This window comes from Caretta caretta, chromosome 6 (genome assembly GCF_965140235.1).
Source record: "Caretta caretta isolate rCarCar2 chromosome 6, rCarCar1.hap1, whole genome shotgun sequence".
NCBI classification, from domain to species: Eukaryota; Metazoa; Chordata; order Testudines; family Cheloniidae; genus Caretta; species Caretta caretta.
Genome location: NC_134211.1, coordinates 104,298,962 through 104,325,803, shown reverse-complemented (window position 1 = coordinate 104,325,803; position 26,842 = coordinate 104,298,962). Strand labels below are relative to the sequence as shown.

At 43.8% G+C, this 26,842-nt stretch overlaps 1 protein-coding gene across 6 annotated transcripts in view; it reads left to right on the top strand.

The window, feature by feature from the left end:
- The window catches only part of SYNE3 (spectrin repeat containing nuclear envelope family member 3), a 144,234-nt gene that overhangs the window by 50,401 nt on the left and 66,991 nt on the right, over positions 1-26,842 (top strand). For all 6 annotated transcript variants that reach the window (XM_048854003.2, XM_048853999.2, XM_075129848.1 and 3 more), the window contains 7 exons: positions 345-503; positions 6,554-6,715; positions 7,638-7,801; positions 13,402-13,528; positions 14,427-14,582; positions 19,246-19,395; positions 21,371-21,409. In XM_048854003.2, coding sequence (XP_048709960.2) covers positions 345-503; positions 6,554-6,715; positions 7,638-7,801; positions 13,402-13,528; positions 14,427-14,582; positions 19,246-19,395; positions 21,371-21,409 — 957 coding nt within the window. The remainder of the gene's footprint in view (positions 1-344; positions 504-6,553; positions 6,716-7,637; positions 7,802-13,401; positions 13,529-14,426; positions 14,583-19,245; positions 19,396-21,370; positions 21,410-26,842) is intronic.

Here is a 26,842-nt window from a genome sequence, read left to right as displayed (position 1 = left end):
ACCTGGGCTCGGTGACAGCAAAATCAAGTCCTTAAATTGCTGCTATTTTGGTGCTGTTGCACCATTGTGATGCTTTAATTAGCCTACTAGCAGTAAGCATGCTATCACTTGACTTCTTTGTAATCAGCTGCTAATGTATCAGAACGCCTGCTGGCTTCTTTTGTAAATTTTCAGTTCTGGGCATCAAAAACTAAATTGCTTAAAATTAAAATTAAAATTTTCTTTAATACATCTCATGCTGTCAAATGGACCCAACTGCAGAATCAATGTTCTGACCTATCTTGTAGGCCAAATGATGTTCAGTACATAAGTAGCCAATGTACAGTATTCCCTTTTCTCTACAGATGATCCAAGAAGAATTGGCAGAGTTTATAGTTCAAAGGGAAGAGCTGCAGAATCTAGTTCAGTCTAATCCCACAGATTTACCCCAGATGGGATTACCCCACAGAGATAAAATGAACCAGCTTTCATCTGACTATCAGACACTGAAGAGATCTCTGGAGGTAACTCATCATTTAGTGAAGAATTTAAAGTGTCAGCTGTGAAAATTATCCTTTCACGTTATCATAATGTCTGCTTTCAACCGCTGACATTTTCCACAAGCGGAAGGCAGGGGCTGAGTTCTTATGGCCTTGATAAATCTTTAAACATTCCCCAGTTTTCTCTATTTTAATCTTCCTCCCCCTACATTGTGACCACCATCCTACCATCTGAGACTACACGTAGATGTAAATATTTTGGTTGTGGGAGCGGGGAATTTTTACCTATATAGTTATAAAGGTATAACTATAGTTATATAGTTATACAGCCCCTAGAGTGGATGCAGTTAAACCATACTGCTCTAAAGCACCTTTATGCCAATATGTTTCCCTTTCTGTATGGGAATAGGTTATACCAGAATAAGAACCTTCATAACAATATAAATGTGTCCACACTAGTGGGGGTTGTACAACTTTATACCAGTATAATTAACCAATACAACTTTTGTGTTCAGACAAGTCGTGAGGAGTGGATAGACTCCCTTTTAGAGTTTATAAACACTACTCCTTGTTTGGTTTGGAAAGTCTCAATTGTGTAGTGTGAGGCTCCCCACCCCGGGGGGCTGAATCCATTGCCGAGTGTCCAGATCTTTTTGGCTTGGGCTCATGCAATGTTCTTGGGATTTGCTGCATCGAGCATTTAGTACTGGATCCTCTGGAAGGTTTATCACAGAGGCTTTTATAAGACCTAAAAGTTAACGAATCAAACCCACTGCAGTTACATCAAGGACTGATTTAACCTAAAGCGGGGGGTTCTCAATCTTTTTCTTGCTGAGGCCCACCTCAGCATGCTATAAAAACACCAGGGCCTGGCAAGGGAGGAGGGGGGAGCGCAGGGTTCTGGGGCGGGAGGGAGGGGTCACGGACCCTTGAGCATAGGCATAGTTTTACTTCTATTGAGGCGGGGGAAGCAAGGGCTGGCGGAACTCGAGCCAGCCCGCACAGCAGGGTCCAGGGACGGAGCGCCACCTCCACCCCCTGACTCACTCAGGAGGCCATCCAGCCTGTGTGGGCCGTGGGGGGATGCAACCAAAAAATATAACTCAAAGTGGGGACTCAGTTCAAAAAGTTTGAAAACAGCTCAGGGTGCAGGCAGGGGAGTAGCTCAGGGTGCAGGCAGGGGGTAGCTAGGGACTGTGTGCAAGCGGGGATTAGCTCAGGGTACAGGCAGGTGATAGCTAGGGGCTGTGTGCGGGCAGTGGGAGTAGCTCAGAGTGGAGGCAGGAGGTAGCTGGGGGGTGTGTATAGGTTGCGGGGGGCTCCCAGTGCGGCTCCGAGCTTCCGGGGTGGGTGCTGGGGCTTCCGGCTTCAGCGCCGCACCACTCCCAGCTGGGGTGGGGGAAGAGGGGCGGGGGCCGCCGGCTTCAGCCCCACACTGCTCCCAGCTGGGGGGCAGGGTCGGAAAGGGGCACCGGCTTCAGTCCCGCACCCTCCCGGCTGCGGGGCAGGCTGGGGTGCCAGTTTTAGTCCTATGCCACTCCCAGCTTCAGCACTGGGGCTCGGGGCATCGGGTTTCAGCTGCAGGGCTTCACAGCCCCATGAAAGGGCTCACAGACTGCCAGCGGGCCACAGATCCCCAGTTGAGAACTGCTGACCTAAAGTATTTTGTTGCTTGTAAAAACAGGGATAAAAATCTTCCCTTCCAAAACAAACTGAGCTCATGTAAAATTCTCTTGGTTTGCTATGTCACTAAAAAAATTATTCGTCATAAAATTTGACCCTAATATGCTAGGGAATTCTAGTTTTTAATCACAAATAGTAAACAAATATATCACTGAAATAGTATTTTTCCAGGTAAAAGTACCATATGGCAGATCTCTTTCTATTATATCTAGAGTGATTTCACATGCAAAGAGGGGAGGAGGAAGTACTTAGTTCAGATACTAAAATATAGGATTTTTCACTTTGAGTCATCTGTGAAGAGGGAAACTATTCTAATACATACTGCCCCACCATGTGGCTAAGCTCAGATCTGCAGTCACTTGTCGATATCCAATTAGGGTATGTCTACACTACGAAATTAGGTCGAATTTATAGAAGTCGGTTTTTTAGAAATCGGTTTTATATATTCGAGTGTGTGTGTCCCCACAGAAAATGCTCTAAGTGCATTAAGTGCATTAACTCGGTGGAGCGCTTCCACAGTACCGAGGCAAGCATCGACTTCCGGAGCGTTGCACTGTGGGTAGCTATCCCACAGTTCCCGCAGTCTCCGCTGCCCATTGGAATTCTGGGTTGAGATTCCAATGCCTGATGGGGCTAAAACATTGTCGCGGGTGGTTCTGGGTACATATCGTCAGCCCCCCGTTCCCTCCCTCCCCACCCCGTGAAAGCAAGGGCAGACAATCATTTCGCGCCTTTTTTCCTGAGTTACCTGTGCAGACGCCATACCACGGCAAGCATGGAGCCCGCTCAGCTCACTTTGGCAATTAGGAGCACATTAACCACCACACGCATTATCCAGCAGTATATGCAGCACCAGAACATGGCAACGCGATACCGGGCGAGGAGGCGACGTCAGCGCGGTCCCGTGAGTGATCAGGACATGGACACAGATTTCTCTGAAAGCATGGGCCCTGCCAATGCATGCATCATGGTGCTAATGGGGCAGGTTCATGCTGTGGAACGCCGATTCTGGGCTCGGGAAACAAGCACAGACTGGTGGGACCGCATAGTGTTGCAGGTCTGGGACGATTCCCAGTGGCTGCGAAACTTTCGCATGCGTAGGGGCACTTTCATGGAACTTTGTGACTTGCTTTCCCCTGCCCTGAAGCGCATGAATACCAAGATGAGAGCAGCCCTCACAGTTGAGAAGTGAGTGGCGATAGCCCTGTGGAAGCTTGCAACGCCAGACAGCTACCGGTCAGTTGGGAATCAATTTGGAGTGGGCAAATCTACTGTGGGGGCTGCTGTGATGCAAGTAGCCCACGCAATCAAAGATCTGCTGATATCAAGGGTAGTGACCCTGGGAAATGTGCAGGTCATAGTGGATGGCTTTGCTGCAATGGGATTCCCTAACTGTGGTGGGGCTATAGACGGAACCCATATCCCTATCTTGGCACCGGAGCACCAAGCCGCCGAGTACATAAACCGCAAGGGGTACTTTTCGATAGTGCTGCAAGCTCTGGTGGATCACAAGGGACGTTTCACCAACATCAACGTGGGATGGCCGGGAAAGGTGCATGATGCTCACATCTTCAGGAACTCTGGTCTGTTTAAACAGCTGCAGGAAGGGATTTACTTTCCAGACCAGAAAATAACTGTTGGGGATGTTGAAATGCCTATATGTATCCTTGGGGACCCAGCCTACCCCTTAATGCCATGGCTCATGAAGCCGTACACAGGCAGCCTGGACAGTAGTCAGGAGCTGTTCAACTACAGGCTGAGCAAGTGCAGAATGGTGGTAGAATGTGCATTTGGACGTTTAAAGGCGCGCTGGCGCAGTTTACTGACTTGCTTAGACCTCAGCGAAACCAATATTCCCACCGTTATTACTGCTTGCTGTGTGCTCCACAATATCTGTGAGAGTAAGGGGGAGACGTTTATGGCGGGGTGGGAGGTTGAGGCAAATCGCCTAGCTGCTGGTTACGCGCAGCCAGACACCAGGGCGGTTAGAAGAGCACAGGAGGGCGCGGTACGCATCAGAGAAGCTTTGAAAACCAGTTTCATGACTGGCCAGGCTACGGTGTGAAAGTTCTGTTTGTTTCTCCTTGATGAACCCCCCCGCCCCTTGGTTCACTCTACTTCCCTGTAAGCTAACCACCCTCCCCTCCTCCCTTTAATCATTGCTTGCAGAGCCAATAAAGTCATTGCTGCTTCACAGTCATGCATTCGTTATTCATTCATCACACAAACAGGGAGATGACTACCAAGGTATCCCAGGAGGGGTGGTGGAGGAGGGAAGGAAAATGCCACACAGCACTTTAAGCACAGCACTTTAAAAGTTTACAACTTTAAAATTTATTGAATGACAGCCTTCTTTTTTTTGGGCAATCCTCTGTGGTGGAGTGGCTGGTTGGCCGGAGGCCCCCCCACCGCGTTCTTGGGCGTCTGGGTGTGGAGACTATGGAACTTGGGGAGGAGGGCGGTTGGTTACAGAGGGGCAGCAGTGGCAGTCTGTGCTCCAGCTGCCTTTGCTGCAGCTCAACCATACACTGGAGCATACTGGTTTGGTCCTGCAGCAGCCTCAGCATTGAATCCTGCCTCCTCTCATCACGCTGCCGCCACATTTGAGCTTCAGCCCTCTCTTCAGCCCGCCACTTACTCTCTTCAGCCCGCCACTTACTCTCTTCAGCCCTCCACCTCTCCTCCCGGTCATTTTGTGCTTTCCTGCACTCTGACATTATTTGTCTCCACGCATTCGTCTGTGCTCTGTCAGTGTGGGAGGACAGCATGAGCTCGGAGAACATTTCATCGCGAGTGCGTTTTTTTTTCTTTCTAAGCTTCACTAGCCTCTGGGAAGGAGAAGATCCTGTGATCATTGAAACACATGCAGCTGGTGGAGAAAAAAAAAGGGACAGCGGTATTTAAAAAGACACATTTTATAAAACAGTCGCTACACTCTTTCAGGGTAAACCTTGCTGTTAACATTACATACATAGCACATGTGCTTTCGTTACAAGGTCGCATTTTGCCTCCTCCCACCGCGTGAACGGATTTTGGTTGAATGCCAGCAAACATACACTGCAATGCTTTGTTCTACAGTGATTCCCGAGTACGTGTTACTGGCCTGGAGTGGTAAAGTGTCCTACCATGAAGGACGAAATAAGGCTGCCCTCCCCAGAAACCTTTTGCAAAGGCTTTAGGACAACATCTAGGAGAACCGCAAATGCCAGGGCAAAGTAATCCTTTCACATGCTTGCTTTTAAACCATGTATAGCATTTTAAAAGGTACACTCACCAGAGGTCCCTTCTCCGCCTGCTGAGTCCAGGAGGCAGCCTTGGGTGGGTTCGGGGGGTACTGGCTCCAGGTCTAGGGTGAGAAACAGTTCCTGGCTGTCGGGAAAACCGGTTTCTCCGCTTGCTTGCTGTGAGCTATCTACAACCTCCTCATCATCATCATCTTCTTCGTCCCCAAAACCTACTTCCGTATTGCCTCCATCTCCATTAAAGGAGTCAAACAACATGGCTGGGGTAGTGGTGGCTGAACCCCCTAAAATGGCATGCAGCTCATCATAGAAGCGGCATGTTTGGGGCTCTGACCCAGAGCGGCTGTTCGCCTCTCTGGTTTTCTGGTAGGCTTGCCTCAGCTCCTTCAGTTTCACGCGGCACTGCTTCGGGTCCCTGTTATGGCCTCTGTCCTTCATGCCCTGGGAGATTTTCAGAAAGGTTTTGGCATTTCGAAAACTGGAACGGAGTTCTGATAGCACGGATTCCTCTCCCCAAACAGCGATCAGATCCCGTACCTCCCGTTCGGTCCATGCTGGAGCTCTTTTGCGATTCTGGGACTCCATCATGGTCACCTGTGCTGATGAGCTCTGCATGGTTACCTGCAGCTTGCCACGCTGGCCAAACAGGAAATGAGATTCAAAAGTTCGCGGTTCTTTTCCTGTCTACCTGGCCAGTGCATCTGAGTTGAGAGTGCTGTCCAGAGCGGTCAGAATGGAGCACTCTGGGATAGCTCCCGGAGGCCAATACCATCGAATTGTGTCCACAGTACCCCAAATTCGAGCCGGCAACGTCGATTTAAGCGCTAATCCACTTGTCACGGGTGGAGTAAGGAAATCGATTTTAAGAGCCCTTTAAGTCGAAATAAAGGGCTTCATTGTGTGGACGGGTGCAGGTTTAAATCGATTTAACGCTGCTAAATTCGACCTAAAGTCCTAGTGTAGACCAGGGCTTAGGAAGTGCATTCCATGTCATGGTACTAAACAGCTAGGAGTTTCTGCCTTTCATCCGTATTATCATTTCATTTCTTTGTGTTTCTATAGCACTCGTCGCCATAGTCTCTCTAGCGAAACCTGCTGTCTCTTTGTGTTCTATCACTGTTGTGTTTTTGTCACTCCTGGTATTTTTAGTTCATCCTGGCACGGACCGAGAAACACATTCAGGAGCATTGGACGTTCAATAATAAACTGTCAGACCTTCAGGGGTGGATCACAATGACTGAACAGAAGTTGGAATCCTATCAGGATGCCAGAGGGGAAAGGAACACAGAGAGCAGAGTCGCAGATTTGGAGGTGAGGACCACATCTTGGCGTATGGTGTCATCATCCATTTGCTTTTGTGATCCATGCGGCAGGTAGTTGTTCAGGGGAAGTGGTGTGTTCCCCTGGGCTCCATATCTATTTGCATTTGCCATGTATGGGCCATGGGGGGATGCAACCAAAAAATATAACTCAAAGTGAGGACTCAGTTCAAAAAGTTTGAAAACAGTTCAGGGTGCAGGCAGGGGGTAGCTAGGGACTGAGTGCAAGCAGGGATTAGCTCAGGGTTAGGCCCTACTGCCTAGCTGGACTGGTCTATGATGAGTGCATGATGGTTTGTGGGTGGTTGGGGCAAAAGAAGGATAAGCTTCTGTTGAAATGTCTGGGGCATCATTAAAGGAAAATCCAGTCTTGAAAGTGAATTCCTCCTGGCAGGATGGTTTCTCCAGACACACAGCAGTATAGCATTAAATGGTGCGTTACTCTATGGGTTTATCCTACGTTGCATTTTTTGTGCCAAAGGGAAAATGTCCCCGTTCCCACGGTTGCTCAGTTTTTCCTCGATGGAAGTACTTTGGGGTCAGATTCACTCATTCTGGTGACTTACACTTCCTGTGCTATCCTGGGCTGATTGGCCCTTGAGCAGGAAGCAGCAGCTTTAATTTCCATTGGGGGGCTCCAGAGAAGCCCCACAGTGTTACCCTGCATCAGGGACGTTCTAGCTACACCTCTTCCCTAATCCCATGCTACCCACTTCTTGGACTTTCCTGGATTCCTGCAGGAACCCCTCGCAGATCCTGCTGCTGGGAACCCATAACTTGTGTAGTGCCAAGAGAAACGAGCATAATCCTGGGCTGAACATAGCCCTTCATTTGACACAGTTATCATGCATTGTGGTAAAGCTTCAGAAATAGCAGCGACCCCTGAAAGTGACTGTGAGTGCTGTGAATTTCAGGGGCTGCTAGCTGAATTCCCGGATAAGGAGATCCAGCTGCACCTTGTTGGGGCTCATGGCCAGCTGGTGATTGAGAGTTCTTCTCCAGAGGGGGCAGCACATGTCCATACTGAAATGAACCAGCTGACAGAGTCATTGAGGTCACTCAAAAAAATGACAACCAGGTAAGTCTTCATATGTCTTTCCCTTGTCCCTTCGAGGGGAATTCTCTCTGCTGCTCTATAACCAGCCCTGCAAATGCTAAGCCTGAAGGAGTATTGAAAGTTAGGGGCTGTGCTTGATTCTCTTTTGCCTGCAGTGGAGTTACTTCTGATTTATGCTGGTGTAAGAAGGAGGAAACTCAGGCCAACTGTGTCTATGTCCTGCACAATACCTCCTCTGAGACTTCAGCCAGGATATTGTGGTCTGTGAGCAGACACTCTACCTGGCAAATCTCCCTTAGGCCTGAGCCATTAGGAGCTTTGCAGTACCTGAGTCAGGAGATAAGGCTTTGAATGAGAGTGTTGCAGATGTGAACAGAGAGAAAAGTCTGGATCTTGGAGAGGTTATGGAGGAGGAAGGGGAGGCAAAACTTGGATATTGCCTGCATGTGTGGGGCTAGGGGGAGAGCAGAGTCAGAGGCGCCTCTGGGTTTAGAGACCAGAGGGGCTGGGAGGGTGACATTGTTAGTGATGACAGAGAAGAGGACTTAGGTGGGGGGAGCTGAGATGCTCACCCAAGCACGGTGATAGCATGTCTAGGTTAGTTATCATGATCAGCCACCCCAAACTGACAGTCTCCACCTCCCTTGAATCCTTCAAGTATTAGTAGGAGATAATGAGGCTCTTGAGCTGTGCCTCTTGCAGCCACAGCAAACCAGCTGTAATGGGGGTGACAGTTTCACACAGTTTTGTGTTGAAACCTCATTAGATTTCAGAGCATGGCTCCCAAGGATAAACAATTCAAATGAAAGCCGTTCAGAAACAAGCCAAGTCAAACACACACACCCACAGCTCATTCTTTAATTAGGTCTTGCCAGCAGCTAAGTGTCACTTTGGAAGACATTCTTACCCCTACCATTACCAGATGCCTTGGCTGTTCCCTGTCAAGGAATGCTGCTTAATTAGAGCCACACATTCCTTCTCCATCTCCAGTGTGAGCTCTTGGGTTCCTTTACAAGTGGTTTGTCTGGATTACCAGGTGCTTGGGAGGAATTCTATGGCTCTCATGATTTCTGTGGATGTCCTGGATTTTTGTTGAGAAATACACAAAGAATTAACAGGTTGCTCACATGCTTCTGATGATGTTTTTTGTTTTTTTGTTTTTAGAGCACTCTCAATTATTTTCATTTTGGAATTTGTTTAGAACTGGTCCCCTCCCCCTACCTTTTTTCCCCACAAGCATCAGGCTTCTCAGAGGTTCGATGTGTCCAAACTATGCGGTCCTGACCTCCTCCACCAACCACACATTAGCTCTCTCAAATGGCTCTCTCCAAATGAGACAAAAGTGCTTCTATCCATTAATGACAATTTCTGGTTTATTTTCCACTCAGCATAAAAAGATCTTTCACATTGTGCCTAACCTCACTTTAGCTCTGTGACGGGTTGGACCCCGCTTTCTGGGATGCCACCTGATGTACTGGGATTTCACTGAGCCTGCCTGCTCCAGTAGCCTTGGCTCCCTCTCCCTGTTTTGCTGAATTAGGCTTACTGGCCTCTGGCAACACGCACGCTCACACCAGCTGTAGAATCACACACAGTCCGCAAACAGCACTCTCTGAGAAGACTCAGCTAGGAAATCGCCCAGCACTCAAGTGCAGCTCCCCTCTGGAAAGTCTACCCAAAATAATATTGTCTTGCGCAGTAGAGAGATCTATACAACGTAAGCTCATAAATTCGCCCCCTCCCTCCATGTGGAGGAAGATGTTCACAACTTCTTGCACCGCCACCCCAGTTAGAAATTGCATGAACTGGGCTTAATAATAATAAAAAATAAGTTAATTAACTATAAAAAGCAGATTTTAAGTGATTATAAAGGATAGCAAACAGAACAAGGCAGATTACTAAACAAATAAAACAAAACACGCATACATACTAAGCTGAAGATCTTAAAGAGACTGGTTTCAAGAAATAATTTCTCACCCTAAATGTTGTTTTAGGTAAGTTGCAGACTTTCTATAGCTTAGAGTTCCGGTTATTTCTCTTTACAGACTAGACTCCTGTCTTAGTCTGGACTCAGCCCTTGCCTTTCCTACCGCAGAGTTGCTTTGTCTCTTCAGGTACTTTCAGTCGTCTTTCTTCTTGGGCAGGAAGGCAATGGAAAAGTCTTGTTTGCCTTACCCCCCCAACCTTAAGTAAAATTTACATATAGCGGGAATCTTTTGTTTCCCAGTCTTGACCTCCCTGTCCTTTTAGTGGAAAATTACTAGAAGTCCAAGATGATGTTTAGTACCAGGTGACAGGACCAACTGACCTAGTACCGTCAGCCTCTCAGGAAGGAGAGAGATTAGTATCTTCAAAGTCTTATTGTTTCTTCCTAATGGCCCATCAAGGCTGATGGCCTGTTGTCTGGTGGGTGTCTCCCAAATACAAACACATAGTTGTAATTGTTACATAGTCTATATTCCTAACTTTAGATACAGAAATGATACATGCATACAAATTGGATAATCACATTCAGTAAATCATAACCTTTCCGATGATAACTTACAAGATCCATTTTGCATAAAATATATCTCAGTTATGCCATATCCATGTCATAAGCATATTTCCATAAAGAATATGGGGTGTAATGTCACAAGCTCCCTCCGGCTTTCACTCAGCCCTGACCTAGAACTCCAAGCTTGTCTTTCTGCATATTCTCTCCCTCCCACCCAAACAGACTTGACTCTGCCAGTGCTACTGTCTAACACCGCCTTTGTTTCCTTCTCCTTTTTCTACCTTCATGCCTTCTTTCACACTTCTCCTCCCCTCCTCCACACCTAGAGTGCCTTTCTGGAACCCTTTAACCTGGCTACCACCACTTCCTCATTCAGATCCCACCTCTGCCGTGGCATCTCTGAGAATTAAGCTAATAAAAATTATATTAAGAAATCCATATTTAGCAAAACCACCGAGATGTATCTGTGATCCTTTCCCTACTGCTCCCCTTACTCCATTTTTGTTTATGACCATCACTACTTGTGTTATGTCCACACTGAGAGTGGGCTCCCGTCAGGCCAGGGGCTGTGTAGTTATCTGTTTGAATGCAGTTAGTGCACTGTCTGGCTGGGTGCTCAATAAATAAAATAACCCACCAATAACAATGAATAGCTTTCCTGCCCCTATGCTTTCCTGTATCTGCAATGCCTCTTCTGCAGTGCAATCCCATCCCTCGGTCCATTGTATTCCCCTGTTTTAAAGCGCATTTCTTCTCTCATTGGCTTGATCTTCCCAGACGCAACAACCCTTTTGGCTTACTCTGAAGCCTCTAATAATAAACTAATTATCTTCAAATCCTGCCTGCTACTGCTCCGTAGTAAGGCTTGTTAAAATCTCTAACTACTGCTGACTCTCTAGGGAGCTCAGTGCAACCCACCCTTGATGTTCTGAGGCATTTCTTTCATTCATCATTTTTCAGGCTGTTGCATGTTCTTCTCTTGTCCAATCTTCTGTTGGCTGCTTCACCCCTCCCCCTTGTCCCCCCCCTTTTAAAATGAGCTGTTCTGTTACTGCAGAGGTAACTCTAGTGGTCTTCACTTGAGTTATTTCTCTCATGTTCACCGAGATCAAGTGAGAGCAGCTGCACTGCAAAGTAACACTTGAGTTTCTGTGTCTGCACTGCACTCACTTGTATGGCATTGAGACTTCTGAGGACACGTCCCATGGTCATGCCATGAATTCTTTCACTGTGCATTGTGAGAGAGAAGGCCGTAGCTATGCTGCTGTAGCAGCTGTGGTGTAGACATGGCCTTAGCATCTCTGTGCCTCATTCCCCAACTGTAAAATGGGGATAATAATCCCTACCTCCCAAGGATGCTGTGAGGCTAAATACATCATAGCTTGTGAGTCAGTCAGATATTCCCCTAATGGGAGCCATATAAGCAACTTAGTTAGAGCACTCTGCCTGCACCATGCTCGCAGTCCCGTAGGCGTGGGAATGAGGGATATGTTTGGGAGCCAAATGCTGATCCCCAGTGGCATTTCATTATCTGCACTTTGCTAACTGGAGACCTTGACAATAAAATGACAGCATCATTGGGCATAGATTACATATTCTAGCCATGTTAATTATGTGAGCTTTCTGGATGTACATAAGTACAGCACTATATTAAATCTATAGACAATACCGGCAGACCTTGATATTAACTGTTTAGAATGTTTTAGATTGGCAAAGCGTAGTTATGCACCAAGAAACACTCCTGATATGGAGCCTTAGAGGAAAGGATACTTAAAGAGGCAGAGCCTAAAATTATAGATGGGCCTGAACCAAACCCCAACAGCCACGCGCTCCCAAACTGAGAAAGTTTGGATCCAGCTCAGGCCCATCTCTGTGTGGTAGGGGAAAATGAGGAATGGAAGGGGTAAAGAGTTGCCAGCAACTTTTAAAAAAAAATCACCCTGTTTTCCAAAAATATTGTACTGTTAGTCATTTTAGGTATTAACTGTAACTCAGACAATAGAGGGGGAAAGGTTTCTCATGTTGTTTAATAAATGTATTTTGACAGTGCTTTGTGTGTTGTTAATTTCACTTGTTCCCATGTGTAGTATTTCCACACTACAATAATGGAGAGAAAATATTTTTTAAATATGAAAATGAGATTGTAAAACCCACAAAAGCTGGAATGGAAATTCAGGCTCAAGCATAGAACCTGAAATTACCTTTAACGTTCCTTTTTTAAAGAGCCTAGATTTCAAGTTGACAGTATCCCTTTCAGGGACTAGCCCACAGTCATGTAGGAAGTCTGCGGCAGACAGGAATAGCACCCAGATCAGCTGACTCCTGCTGTTGTGCCTTAACCGCAAGACCATCCTTCTCGTCAACTGTACTTTTCCAAGGGGCCACTTCTGGAGCTGGATCTTAATGTTTTGCAACATTCTAAGCAGAGCTAATATTCTTTCCTACCTATCTATACTAATCGTATTTATAGCAGCATTCACTATAGTACCTACTGCTGTTCGGATTTGCTGGTCCTCGCTGAACATCAAACACAGTGCTGTGCATGCGTATGTGCCCGTATTCACGCAAAAATAACCTGCACCAACGTGTACAGTGTGGAGCTACATTTACATGATTAGGGTTACTGGTGATGCTCCAGTGATTCCTTGCTGCCAGGAAAGCCTCTTGGTACCCTAATCAGCTAGACATGACCCCAATAGAGTGAGGAGTCACCAGAACTGCTACATGGGACAGCAGTGGTTTGAGTCCCATGCTTTTTCATTTGCTTGAAGCACTGTAGAGACAAGGGGGCTCAAGATGGTACAAGGAGGGAGCAAGTCAAGGAAATCAACAGACAGGCTGAAGTATTAGATCCTATCAGTGGTGTTGCTTGTGCAGAGAAGAGTGTTGTTCTGATAACTTTCTTTAAAGAGCTACAAGTCAGTGCTAGCACTGAGTACTACTAATACTTTGTGACACGGCTGATTTGTTACTTGTTCTTACTTTATTAATAGTAAGGAAATAATTGTAATAATATTTCTAAGCATAGATATGTTGGTTTGGTTCCCCACCCCTTCCCCCCGTTCCATGGATGTATCAGTTGTCAGGTGCATCACTGCATTGACTTCTCTGATTTTGTATTTTGAAGCCTTCTCAGCAGCATGCAGCCAAATACAACAGTGGTTGATACGAGGAAGAGTATAACCATCGTGGGTAATACACGGACGACTGGGTTTGCCTTCGGCTCTTCAGAGGTAACTCTCAAGCGCTCCCAGGTGAGAGAAGCAATCTGTATCAGCGTTCCTTAATAACTTTACAAAGCCCATTTCCCCTGGGCTCTGTCTGATACCGTATGTAAAACTCTCCAATTTGCAAAGTCCAGCAAACATCTGAAATGTGGGGTTCAAGGCTCTGATCCTTACTGGGTCATTAGAAAGCACATCCGACATCTTCAATTTGGAAAGATTGATGTAGGAGCATAGCTTCATGACTCCCATACAAATCAGTGGAAGTCACTTAGCCAAACTCACATGTACTGTTTTGGATATGAAACGGTATGTGTTATAGTAGAGACCCTTGTAAATAGTACCATTATGCCAGGCAGAGAGTTAGAAAAAAACACATGGAGCCTTCTGTGTTTTGCTAAATTCCTCATTCCACTGTCAAATTTTAGTAGCGCAAACCCAGGGCCAGATTCCCAGATGGTGTAAATCAGCATAGCTCCAGTGCAGGTGGTTTACGCCAGCTGAGGACTTGGCCCGACATCTCCTTCCTGTGACCAGTTAATTATAACTTGAATCACAGATGGATGGTTCCTCCTCCTCCATTTCCAATTATTTTGTCCTTCTACATGCATAACTCCTATGAAAATCGTAGAGGATTTTGTCTACATAGGAAATCCAGACCTAAAGTTCTTCCTTATATTGAGAGCCTGTGGGACTCGAGACTTCAGTGGAAGGTGAGGGTGCACAGCACCTCTCAGGAGGAACTCAGCACTTTGTAGAATTGGCCTCAGTTAAGATGAGACAGGAGAGACCAGACCTGGACCCTGGTGATGCCCCTCAATGGGAATTCAGCAGGAACATGATCAGGCTGTTGGTGACTGAAGGCAGTAATAATAAAGTCTGTTTCCTTTTTTATAAATTCCTTTTTGGGTTTTGTTCTGTGACTCAGGCAAATGTGAGCAAAGAGGAAGAGAACAGTCACCTCCTTAAACTCATGAAGGACTTTGAACAGTGGTTACATGTAGAAAATGCCAAACTGAGCAAGATTCTTGTCACGAAACCCTCCAGTTGTGAAGAAGTTAAAGCAATACAGAGCAAGCTGAAGGTTGGTTTTCAAACATTAATTTTCTGAGTGTAGGGAATTATGTTGGGAGATGAACTTAAGAATGGCCATCCTGGGTAATATCAATGGTCTATCTAGCTTAGTATCCAGTCTTCTCACAGTGGCCAGTGCCAGATGCTTCAGAGGGAATGAACAGAACCGGGCAATTATCAAGAGATCCATCACCTGTCATCCATTCCCAACTTCTGGTATTCAGAGGTTTACGGACACGGGCAGCATGGGGTTCCATCCCTGAGTATCTTAGCTAATGGGCATTAATGGACCTATCCTCCATGAACTTATCTAATTATTTTTTTAACCTAGTTATACCTTTGGTCTTCACAAGATCCCCTGGCAGCAAGTTCCACAGGTAGACTGTGTGTTGTGGGAAGAAGTACTTTCTTATGTTTGTTTTAAACCTGCTGCCTATTAATTTCATTGGGTGACCCCTAGTTCTTGTGTTATATGAAGGGGTAAATAACACTTCCCTATTCACTTTCACCACACATTCATGATTTTATAGACCTCTATCATGTCCTCCCTCAGTCATCTCTTTTCTAAGATGAGCAGTCCCAGTCTTTTTAATCTCTCCTCATAGGGAATTTGTTCCATACCCCTGATCACTTTTGTTGCCCTTCTCTGTATTTTGTTCCAATTCTAATATCTTTTGTGAGATGGGGCAACCAGAACTGCATTCAGTATTCAAAGGATGGTCATACCATGAATTTATACAGTGGCATTATGATATTTTCTGACTTCTATTATCCATCCCTTTCCTAATGGTTCCTAACATTGTGTTAGCTTTTTTGACAACCACTGCACATTGAGTTGATGTTTTCGGAGAAGTAACCACAGTGACTCCAAGATCTCTTTCTTGAGTGGTAACAGCTAATTGAGACCCCATTATTTTGTATGTATAGTTGGGATTATCTTTTCCAGTGTTCATTATATTGCGCTTGTCAGCATTGAATTTCATCTTTCTATTTTGTTGCCCAGTCTCCCAGTTTAGTGAGATCCCTTTGGAACTCTTCGCAGTCAGCTATGAACTTAACTGTCTTCAGTAATTTAGTATCTGCAGATTTTGCCTGACCCTTTTACAGGCATAGGTGCTGCAGCATGCCCTGACTTGAAGTGGCTTTCGTTATATAGAGGGTTTAGAGTTTGGTTCAATGGCTCTCGGAACCCCCACTATAAAAATTGTTCCAGAACTCCTGTTTACAGATCATTTATGAATATGTTGTACTGTGCACAAATCCTGGAGGGATCTCACTGTTTACTGCATTCCATTTGAAAAGTGACCATTTATTCTTACCATTTGTTTCCTGTCTTTTAACCAGTTACTGGTACTTGAGTGGACCTTCCCTCTTATCCCATGACTCCTTACTTTGCTTAAGACTCTTTCGTGAGGGACCTTGTCAAAGACTTTCTGAAAGTCCCAGTACACTATATCCAGTGGATCACCTTTCTCCACATGTTTGACCTCCTCAAAGAAATCTAATAGATTGGTGAGGCATGATTTCCCTTTACAAAAGCTGTGTTGACTCTTTCCTAACATATTGTCTTCATGTATGTGTCTGATCATTCTGTTCTTTTCTGTAGTTTCAACCAGTCTGCCTGGTACTGAAATTGGGTTTAGCAGCCTGTAATTGCCAGGATCACCTCTGGTGTCTTTTTAAAAAATAACTATCTGCCAGTCATCTGATACAGAGGCTGATTTAAGCAAAAAATTATATATTTCAGATAGTAATTCTGCAATTTCATATTTGAGTTCCTTCAGAACTTTTGGGTGAACACCATCTGGTCTTGATGACATATTACTGTTTAATTTATGAGTTCTAAAACTTTCTCTATTCACACCTCAGTCTGGGGTAGTTCCTCAGACTTGTCACCTAAACAGAATAGCTCACATGTGGGAATTTCTCTCACATTTAACTTCAAAAAGGGGAACTGCACAAAAGCAAGGAAGCTAGTTAAATGGAAATTAAAAGGAACAGTCACAAGAGTGAAATGCCCGCAAGCTACATTGAAACTATTTTAAAACACCATAATAGAGGCTCAAACTACCGATTCAAATAATTAATTCAGCTTCTGTGTGATGACTTTGTCTTTCTTGATGCTTCTTTAGCACCTCGATCATCTGTTGACATGCTTCCTGCTTCTGATGTAGTTTAAAAATTTTGCTGTTAGTTTCTGTGTCTTTTGCTGGTTGCTCTTCAAATTCTTTTTTGGCTTGCCTAATTATATTTTTACACTTGACATGCTTATGCTCTTTATTGTCCTGTCTATTTGCCTCGAATTTTTGAAGGATGCCCTTTTGCCTCTCACCTCTGTTTTAGTCTACTGTTTAGCAATGGTGGCATTTGTTTGGTCCTCTTTCTATTTTTTTTCATGTGGGGTTTACATGTAGTTTGAGCCTCTATTATGGTGTTTTAAAATAGTTTCCATGTAGCTTATAGGCATTTTACTCTTGTGATTGTTCCTTTTAATTTCCGTTTAACTTGCGTCCTCGTTTTTGTGTAGTCCCCCTTTTTGAAGTTAAATGCTACAGTGGTAGGTTTCTTTTGTATTTTGCCCTTTACAAGGATGTCAAGTTTAAGTATATTATTGTTGATTTTACTGAGTGGTTCAGCTATGTTCACCTCTTGGACCAGATCCTGTGCACCACTTAGGACTAATTCAACAATTGCCTCTCCCCTTGTGGGTTCCAGGACTAGCTGCTACAAGAAGCAGTCATTAATGGTGCCTAGAAATTTTATCTGTGAATCCTGTCTTGAGGTGACATGTACGCAGTCAATATAGGGATAGTTGAAATCCCCCATAATTATTGGGCTATCTGTTTTTGTAGCCTCTCTAATCTCCCTGAGCATTTCACAGTCACCACCATCCTGGTCAGTTAGTCAGTAGTATATTCCTACTGCTAAACTCTTGTTAATCAAGCTTCGAATTTCTAAGGTACCATTTTCTAAGATACAGTTTGATTCATTTAAGATTTGTACTATATTTGTCTCTATGCTTTCTTTCACATATAGTATCACTCTCCTACCAGTACTACCTATTCTGTCTTTCCTATATATTTTGTACTCTGGTATTACCATGTCCCATTGATTATCATTGTTCTACCAAGTTTCTGTGATGTCTTTCATATCAGTATCTTCATTTAATGCCAGTCACTCAAGTTCTCCCATTTTAGCATTTAGACTTATAGCATTTGTATACAAACACTTATAAAGTTTGTCAATATTTAGTTGTCTGCCTTCATGTGATTCAATTGAATGGGACTCTTTTTCATTTGACTGTTTTTCTTCAGTTCCTACCTCTACTTTATCACTTTCTATCCTCTCCTCTTTACTAGGATATAGAAGTATGCTCTTTAATCAATCCTCTCCTAAGGATTGTATTGCCTGTCCCCTGTCTGAACTGTGTGCTTCTCCACAGCTTTCAGCTGTCCCCCATCTCTAAGTTTAAAAACTCCTCTATGATCTTTTTAATTTTACATGCTAACAGTCTAGTTCTGTTATGGTTTAGGTGGAGCCCGTTCTTCCTGTTTAGGCTCCTCCTTTCACAGAAGATCCCCCAGTTCCTAATAAACCTAAATTGCTTCTCCCAACACCATCATCTCATCCATACATTCAGACCCTGCAGTTTTGCCTGTGGAACTGGAAGCATTTCAGAGAATGCTACCATGGAGGTCCTGGACTTTAATTTCTTACCTAGCAGCCTAAATATGGCCTCTAGGACCTCTCTATTATGTTTCCCTATGCCATTGGTATATATATATACATACAGCACATATACCATAACTACCACTCCTCCCCAGCACTGCACTTATGTCTATCTAGATGTCTCAAGAGGTTCGCAAGCTTTGTACCTTCCAGGCAATTCACCATGTGGCTGTCCTGGTCATCACAAACCAACTATGTATATTTCTAATAGCTGAATCCCTGGTTACTATTATCTGTTTGTGCCTAACAACTGGGATTCCCTCCCCCGTAGGGGTATCGTCAGTGCAAGAGGATACCGTGATATCATCTGGAATGGGGCTCCCAACTTTTCCCTCCATTCCAGCTTGATGTTCTTCTTTCCCAAGACATTCATCCTCCTCCACAGTACAGAGGCTGAAATGTGGCCAGGAGCCTTTCAAATTATTTAAAAGCTAAAATCAGCATCCAGGGCCATATCACATCTCCCTGCTATAAAACTCACAGGATAGGTGGGTCTGGAAGGGGAGAGGGGAGATGTGTAAGGGCCCCCACGCTGCAATGGAAAGGTCAGAGTCATACTACAACATTTGCGTAAGACATTTTTCCATGTCACAAACAACCTTGTTTGGCACAGATATTTTACCATTTCTGGCTAAAATCTGTCTTTTATTTTTTATCCTCAGCATTTTAATACTTATAATCAATACAATAAAATCCACCAACAATGACAACTATAAGAGGAAACCTAACAATAAAAATCCTCAGTTAAGAGAAATCCTGCAGATGTAGACCATCCTACATGAATATGTGATGGCAAAATAAAAATAAATGCATAAACATAAATGCAGAGTTCCCACCAACTGGATGCAATGCTAATGTCCTTTTAAATGACTGAATCTCTAGTGTTGGCAAGGCAGCGATTCCTTTAAATGCCATGTTGCTGATAACCTTGTCTTTCCCTGAAGGAGCTACAGTCTCGTGTTCCTGAGGGGCAGTGTCTTTTTGAAGATCTCCTTAGTCTTCAGACAGTTGTCGGGACCTCTGAAGACGTGGAGGACCTGCGTTATCAATGGATGCTCTATAAATCTAAACTCAAAAACTCCAGCAGCTCATTGGTAGGTGAATGGGCATCAGAGGTGTTAGTATTAAATACACTGTAGTACTTTTCCATAATTCTTTTAAGTAACCACTGCTTTTTGACAGCTATAGTCCCAATCCAGTAAGGACATAAACAGGTGCTTAACTTTCAGTGTATAGGTAATCCCACTGAAGTCAATTGAATATATTTATATATACACGCACTTTCAATATTCAATTAGAAATCCTGTGGCCTCTTTGTCTCCACACAAGCAATGCTCATTACTTTTCCTTGAGTAAAGACTTCAGATTTGGCCCAATAGTGATATCATCTAACATGATATTGTGTAAGGGACTGGGGCATAGATGGTCTTGCCTAGTGGTCTCAGCTGGGCTGAATCTGCCCACCAGGGACAGGAGTCGCTGAGCTGGAGTTGGAGGAATTGCAAGGCTAGATCTCATACACAAGTGTCAGGGTCAGAGTCAGGCCAGGGTCGGAGACTGGAGATCAGAGGCAGAACTGAGGGTTGAAGTCAGGCTGGAGTCAGAGATCAGATATCAGGAGTAGAGGCGAAGTCTGGCATTGCAGCACACTGAAATCTGTGTAGTTGCCCAGACAACTTCCTGGGGCAACTACTGGGGTTAAGTAGGGGCACTTGGCCAAACAGAGGGCTGCAGGGTACTGTCACTCTGGGTCTCTTGGGTTGTATTTCCTGAGGCACCTACTCTCCACTCTCCCTGGCAATGCCTCCATATTGCCTCCCAGGGGTACTGTGGGAATATCAACTCCCCTACATTCTAGAGACCTGGGTTCTAGTCCCTGGGCCTTTATACCATGTAGTTGGTATGTGTGTGTGTAATATATAACTTTCTCTTAGACATGTAATGAGGCAATCCCAATCAGGGGCTTCCTTCCCTTCCCCCGCCTGCTCCTTCTCTCCCCCACAGAATGTTCTTTTGCACAATTACTGTAACAAGGTTATATGCCCACATAACTTTATTTGTGTAATTGTCTTCTGTTCTGTGGTGCTCTGTGAGTCAATGTGATCAGTATAGTCAAGAACAGAACAGATTATCTCAGAAAGAAACTACAAAAGGCGCCAGTTTCTTTATCACATTCACTTCATGGGCTTAGCATTTGGAATGGTATAAAGAGCTGATGTCATAGACAATTGTAATTGATTTTAATGTAAGGACCAAAGTATAAGTCTGGGTAAACATAAAGTTTTATATCAGAGAGTTGTATGTGAAAGCATTGTAAAGAAGATGGAGTTTATCCAATAACAAATATTGCAAATAATGATAAAGATATTTACAGTTAGTTTAACATAAATTTGCATAGTTAAGTCCTGATTTTCCAAAGTGACTAGTGATTCTGGGTGCCAAACTTTGAGGCCTGGTTTTTAGATTGTGGGTACCTGGCACTTTTGGCAATAAATCCTCTTTAAAGTATTGTAACTTGGGCACCTGAAAAATGAGCCACCTAAAATGACTCAATATTTTAGAAAACCTTGGCTGTAAGGTGTGGGAGAAAATCTGTAGTTTGAGTCCTTCTCCGCTAGTCTTCAAAGAAGCTGTCAATGAGTTTCAAATTGAAAGTATTTATTTAGAACACAAATCCTTTGATTTGCAGTGGAGGTGAAGGGCAGTCTCTGTTAATCAGAAATAGTGTAAAATCAGAGTTATTGTGTGGTACATTTTTTGCCCAAGTACCTTATGTAAGAATACATTTAGTCAATAGGTGTCAGTAAAATCAAAGCTATTTCTTAGGTAACACTGCATCTAACTTACATTGTTAGGAAACAAAATCCATTTGGGCTTTATTTCTGTTGTGCATTAAAAAGCTCATTAAACACCAATCACCTGCTGTTTCAGCCTATCCAGATGACCAGAAATTTGAAAGAAACGTTCCCCCTGTGAAATGAATATTCCATTATAGGTTCCACTGGGATCTCAGTTTCATGGTATTTTGTGTTTGTGTTTATATTTTTCTTTTTTCTTTTTTTTAAACAGACTCCTAGATCTTTGGAAGAACCTGATGGATTCAGAAAGGTACAAAATTTTCCAATCATTAAACTCAGAAATGTTAGATTAGAGGTTTCACAGGTAATTACTTTTAAATGAGATTTTTTTTAAGGTTCTTGAAAGAGTTGGATGCCTTAGGATAAGTGTCTATGTAAAGTACCTTAATAAGGAAGCTGCTCTTCTACAAGGCCCGGGGTACATTTAAAAATTAGATCAACCTAGCTCCGTCGTTCAGGGCTCTAACATTTTTCTTTCTTTTTTTTTTTTGCACCCTGAGCACCATAACTAGGTTGACCTAACCCCCAGTTGAGATGAGGCTAGGTCGATAGAAGAATTCCTGCAGAGTTGGGTTAACTACTTCAACAGAAAAATCCATTCCACTGGTATAGGCTATACTTCGGTTGTAAGTGACACAGATGCAGCTGTAGCTGACCTGCTGTAGAAGCTATAGTGTAGACCAGTGGTTTTTAACCTGCGGGCCGCTTGCGGCCCACTTAGCACATAGTTGCAGCCCACGTGACATCCTCAGGGCCATACAGGTTATATATATATATTGTGTGGATGCATCCCACATAACACATAGAGGAGAGCTGCATATGCGGCCCACAGTGGTAAAGAGGTTGAGAAATATTCCAAGTTTAAAAAGGAGAAGCAGTTTCCTTTTTAAGGGTATTGCCCTTGGACTATCCTGCCATCACAGAAGCATAGGAACTGGATGTCTGTCCATCTCCTGTGTAGATGAGGGTGAACATTTTTGAAAGTGCCTAATAATAATTAATAATAATTTGGGAGCTTACATCCTCTCCTCAGCATTCTCTACTGGCTGTGTTAGGTGGCTCTCCACTCAGTGTGTGCTGGCTTTTATGAATCCTGTTCTTAGGTGCCTATCTGTCCCTGTGCATTATATGGGGAGTCTGGGCACCTAACTTGGTGCTGTGGATTCCAATAGGGAGTGGGATGCCTAAATGTTATGCATTGCAATGCTGAGCCTAAGTCTCCTTTGTAGATCTAGCCCTTAGGAGCCTAAATCTCATTGGAAGTCAACACTAGCCTGGTGGGCTTTGCGGAGTCCCAGAATTGAGTATTCCCCCTGGTGTAGTTTTGTGTAAATGAATCACATTGTCTAGTGCTTGCACAACCTTGTACAGAATTGTAAATCCCTTGCTTACAAGTCCCCTGCTGATTAATGGTTGTTTAAGGCTGGCCTGGGTATTGGTCACCTCCTTTGTTGTTACTGGAGAACTGTCAGTGGGCGACTCCCAAACTCACAACATATTTCAATAACAACCATCTAACAGAATCTCATAACTTCATACACACTAACAATATACATATTTTGACAGAACAATGGGTCTCAGCAGATATCTTACATGGCATGCTTTGTATGAAACAACACACCCATATATGAATGATGTATATGGGGGTTACTGGGTGCTACTGTGGGGTACAGTGTGTTACAGGTTCCTAATTCACATTTTGAAATTTTAATTTAGCTCATCCAGTCCATGTCCCTTCAAGTGAAGAATTGTAGGTAAAGTAAGGTAATATGCCTAATGCTATTAGACTAAGCCCTGATTCTGTGCAGCATTCTGTGAAGGAATTTCTCTTGGGACTCACATAAAAGGCTGAAACAACAAAGAGCAGAGACAGTAGAAAAGACAAAAAGGGATAGGCTTGAAAGAAAAGAAGAAAACACCAGCTTTTGATTAAAGTTCAGGAACAGTTCTTCTTTTGGAGCCTGATCTTGAGTCTTTCCATTTCCCTTAATTGGATTGAATCAAGCCCTTTATCTCTACCAGCATTTGCTTGGTTCATAAAGTTGGCTCCCACTTTACATCATCTCATCTGCCATGTTATTAGATTGTATAGATTGAGACTTTATTTACACAATGCAAAGTTAAATGAATGGATAATGAGTTTTGTGATTATATCACCACACAAATAACTCTTGATCTCTCCCCCTGAGAACCACATCTCACTCCTGTTAAGGGATGCTAAACACTCACACCTGGCATTAAGTCCCCTTGTTATGCACACCTGATCTTGTCATCCCTGAGTCCTCCCCATGCCAAGGCTTCCCAATGCAGCAAGGCTATTCCCCAGGTGTACCAAAGATGCGGTAAAGCCCTACCCAGTTCTTATCCTGGTGAAGTACTAGTATGTGCATTGTGATACCCACACCTCTCTTGAATAATTCTGGCCAATCTTGAACCCTCATGGTAACCCCCAAAGCCTTTACGTTATTGCACCTGCAGCTCAGCACTAGGCATTGGGTGTAGTGAACCAAATAGCAAGATCACTGGATGTTTTTTCAGCATGATAGCTCAAGTGGCAAGAATCTTCCCTTAAGTTCCTGATCAGACTAGGAAAACAATGTGTCATCTTAATTCCTGCTGTAGAAGCTGTCAGACATTGAGTAAAACTACTTTTCCTTGGTAATGACCCTAAAGGGAAAATTCAAAAAACCGATCAAGGACTTTTTTTTTTAATATGGCTCCCTTGGTCAGAGTTGCGTGTAGCGGAAAATGCTTGTGGCTCTGTTGTATCTCCATTGAGCAGTGAGATTCCATCCTTGACTTCAGCACAGCACCTTAAAGTTGGCTGGTACTCAGTCTCTCTCATCCTCTTGAGCCATGTCCAGATACACAGGTCATTTCCGATGATACCTGCATGAAATATTGGCCGGTTAGTATCAGTTAGGCCCACACTAGGCAAGTCATCCGTGCCAAGGAGTACTGAAGCCCTTCCCTGACTTCTGAACAACTACCCAGTGCAAAGGGGGAGAGACAAAGAAATTCAGAAGAAGAATGAAAAAAGAAAAGGAGTACTTGTGGCACCTTAGCGACTAACCAATTTATTTGAGCATAAGCTTTCGTGAGCTACAGCTCACTTCATCGGATGAAATGAGAACACGTTGTGGGCGAGAATACAATAGTTCCCTTTCCACCTAAAAGAACATTGTCAGGCAGTTCTAGGTGCCAGGTGATTTAGAAATGCTAATGATCCAGATGCTGCTGTCATTTATACCCGCCAGTGTACACCAGTGATGGTCCATGCACCTCAATGGAGTTATCCCAGATTCATATTGCTGCCACTGAAAGCAGAATTGGGTCCATTATGACTAGAAATACATCTATGAGTTAAACATCCCCTGGCATAACAGCATGGGGCCTAACTCATGAGAATTAGAAAGTGACATTGACCAGTCTGGTCTCAGTGCTATCTGAGCTGGGAGAAGGACAAAAAGCATAAATGGGGAGGTGCAAATGAGAGTTTTAAAATATTTGTAGTAGTTTTTTAAAATTCAGGTTAAATAATCTATGATGTTGTTAGTAGCTGAGTGAAGGATTTTTAAATATACGTTTTATGTCAGTTGCATCCCTTCAAAACTGCAGCAAATGAAAATTCTCTGGGTGAATGACTAATAATGCCCTATGTTAATTAACTTGTACCTGAAATAGTGCACCACTCATGGGAAAGGGCTGAATCACCTCATAACTTGTAAAATCCACTCCCCTCAGCATATGTGCAGTAGGAGCAGACCCCGGTTTGGGGGACTTGAACGGTGTCTAGGCCATGTGCTGATCCTCTGCTCAGGGGGTGAATTTCATCTTGGATGATTTGTGCCATCCCTCTTCCATGTGGAGCCTTATAGAAGCAGCAGCAGGGGCACGATGTCAGGTGCTGAGTTGATCTTTTGCTTCCGTGACGTGTTTTTCCTGGTGATTCTCATTTCCTCTTCCGTGTTTTAATAGTTTGGGGTGGGGGATAGAAGGGCACAGATGCTGCCAGTCTCATTCCATGTCATTCTGCTTCCATTCCATTGCCTCGCTGCATGGCTGAATGTTGTCAGAGCCTCTTCCATTTATGACAGGTTTCAGAGTAGCAGCCGTGTTAGTCTGTGTTCGCAAAAAGAAAAGGAGTACTTGTGGCACCTTAGAGACGAACCAATTTATAAGCTTATGCGCAAATAAATTGGTTAGTCTCTAAGGTGCCACAAGTACTCCTTTTCTTTCTTCCATTTATATTAATGTGCTTCTTTCTACTCACTCCCTCTCTCATTCTTCTTGTCTACTGAGGACATGCCCCTTGCTAGACCTTCCCCCAGGATGAACACTGTGGGATAATGATCTCTTTAAGAGTGATATCTTATAGACGAACCAAAAAAAAACCCAAAAAGCATTTGCAGGAAATTGTATCAGCGGCTGTGAGTTTTTGGCAGGTGCCTGTGATGGGGTAACATGTGTGTATTTGTGTCTGTAGTTTACCTAGCACATTGGGACATTATAGAGCAAATACTAAACAATAATGATGATAAATGTTACCTTCAAAGTTTGGCTCCCAGCCAACTGAAAATATTCCATGAGCATTTTTAGAATAAATAGGAAATCCAAAACTTGTTATTTCTGAGGTTAGGTAGCACTGTTCGATTTTTTTTTCAAAGTAATTACAGTTCCTTGCTGCACAAATAATTTTGGCTTTATTGTTTGTACAAACAAAATAATTAGGGTTTATTAAATTTGTAGTCACCTAATTGCTTCTCTTTGAGAAATTGCTGGATGTAATCTCAAGCGGCACATGGGCAAGAGGGAATGTGTAATTTAATCTTCTTTAGAAGTCACCATAGATCTTGAGTCAATCAAATTAATGCAGCCATCCAGGAAACTGTGGATAAAGCGATAGCACTCACTCCTTGTCTCGGAGAAAACAGTAATAACACAGACTGAACTTAAGATATGACGAGAAGTATACAGAAAACAAAATCCATTTACAGTAACACAGCATATATATATATAGTGTCCTGTTAAAAATGCATCATAGATTTTATGTCTTTGGTGGTCAGACTCATGGCAGGTGTTTGGTCATTTGAAGTCTGCTGTAAAATAACATGCTTGGTAAAATGGAAAATGCTTTTTAAAAAGTGCATTAAGGCGACATATTTTTCCCAGTTTAATGCATATTTTATGAACACTGAGGAAATCTTTCCTCCTAAGTAACAGAACTCTTTCCCCTTGAACCAAAACTTCAAGGCCAAATACACCAGATCTTTGGAGTAGTTCAGATCTGGATCTTAGATTTGTGGCTGGAGCCCATCTTTGCTCCAACCATGAACATTTTCCTCCCAAGGAGAATTTGCCTAAGTGGTTTTTGTTCATTTCTTGTGCACCCAGGCCAGCCTGTACGTTTAGGAATCAAACAACAATACATGCCGCAAGTGTGCATGATTCACAGCAAAGTGGACTTCTTACCATTTAAAACAGTGACATAGATTCACCCCTCCAGGGACATAAGGGTAGAATCCCTGCTTTCTGGGCTGACTGTGCAGGCCAGGGCTGCATCAGGGAGGGCAGCGTTCAGTTTCGCTGAGACTTTATAGGAGCCCCATCAGCAGACGTTCCAGGAAAAAGGCTGAATCAACCTGGCTTTGCCTCCTCCCATAGTGGGAGGCTGGGCCAGGCA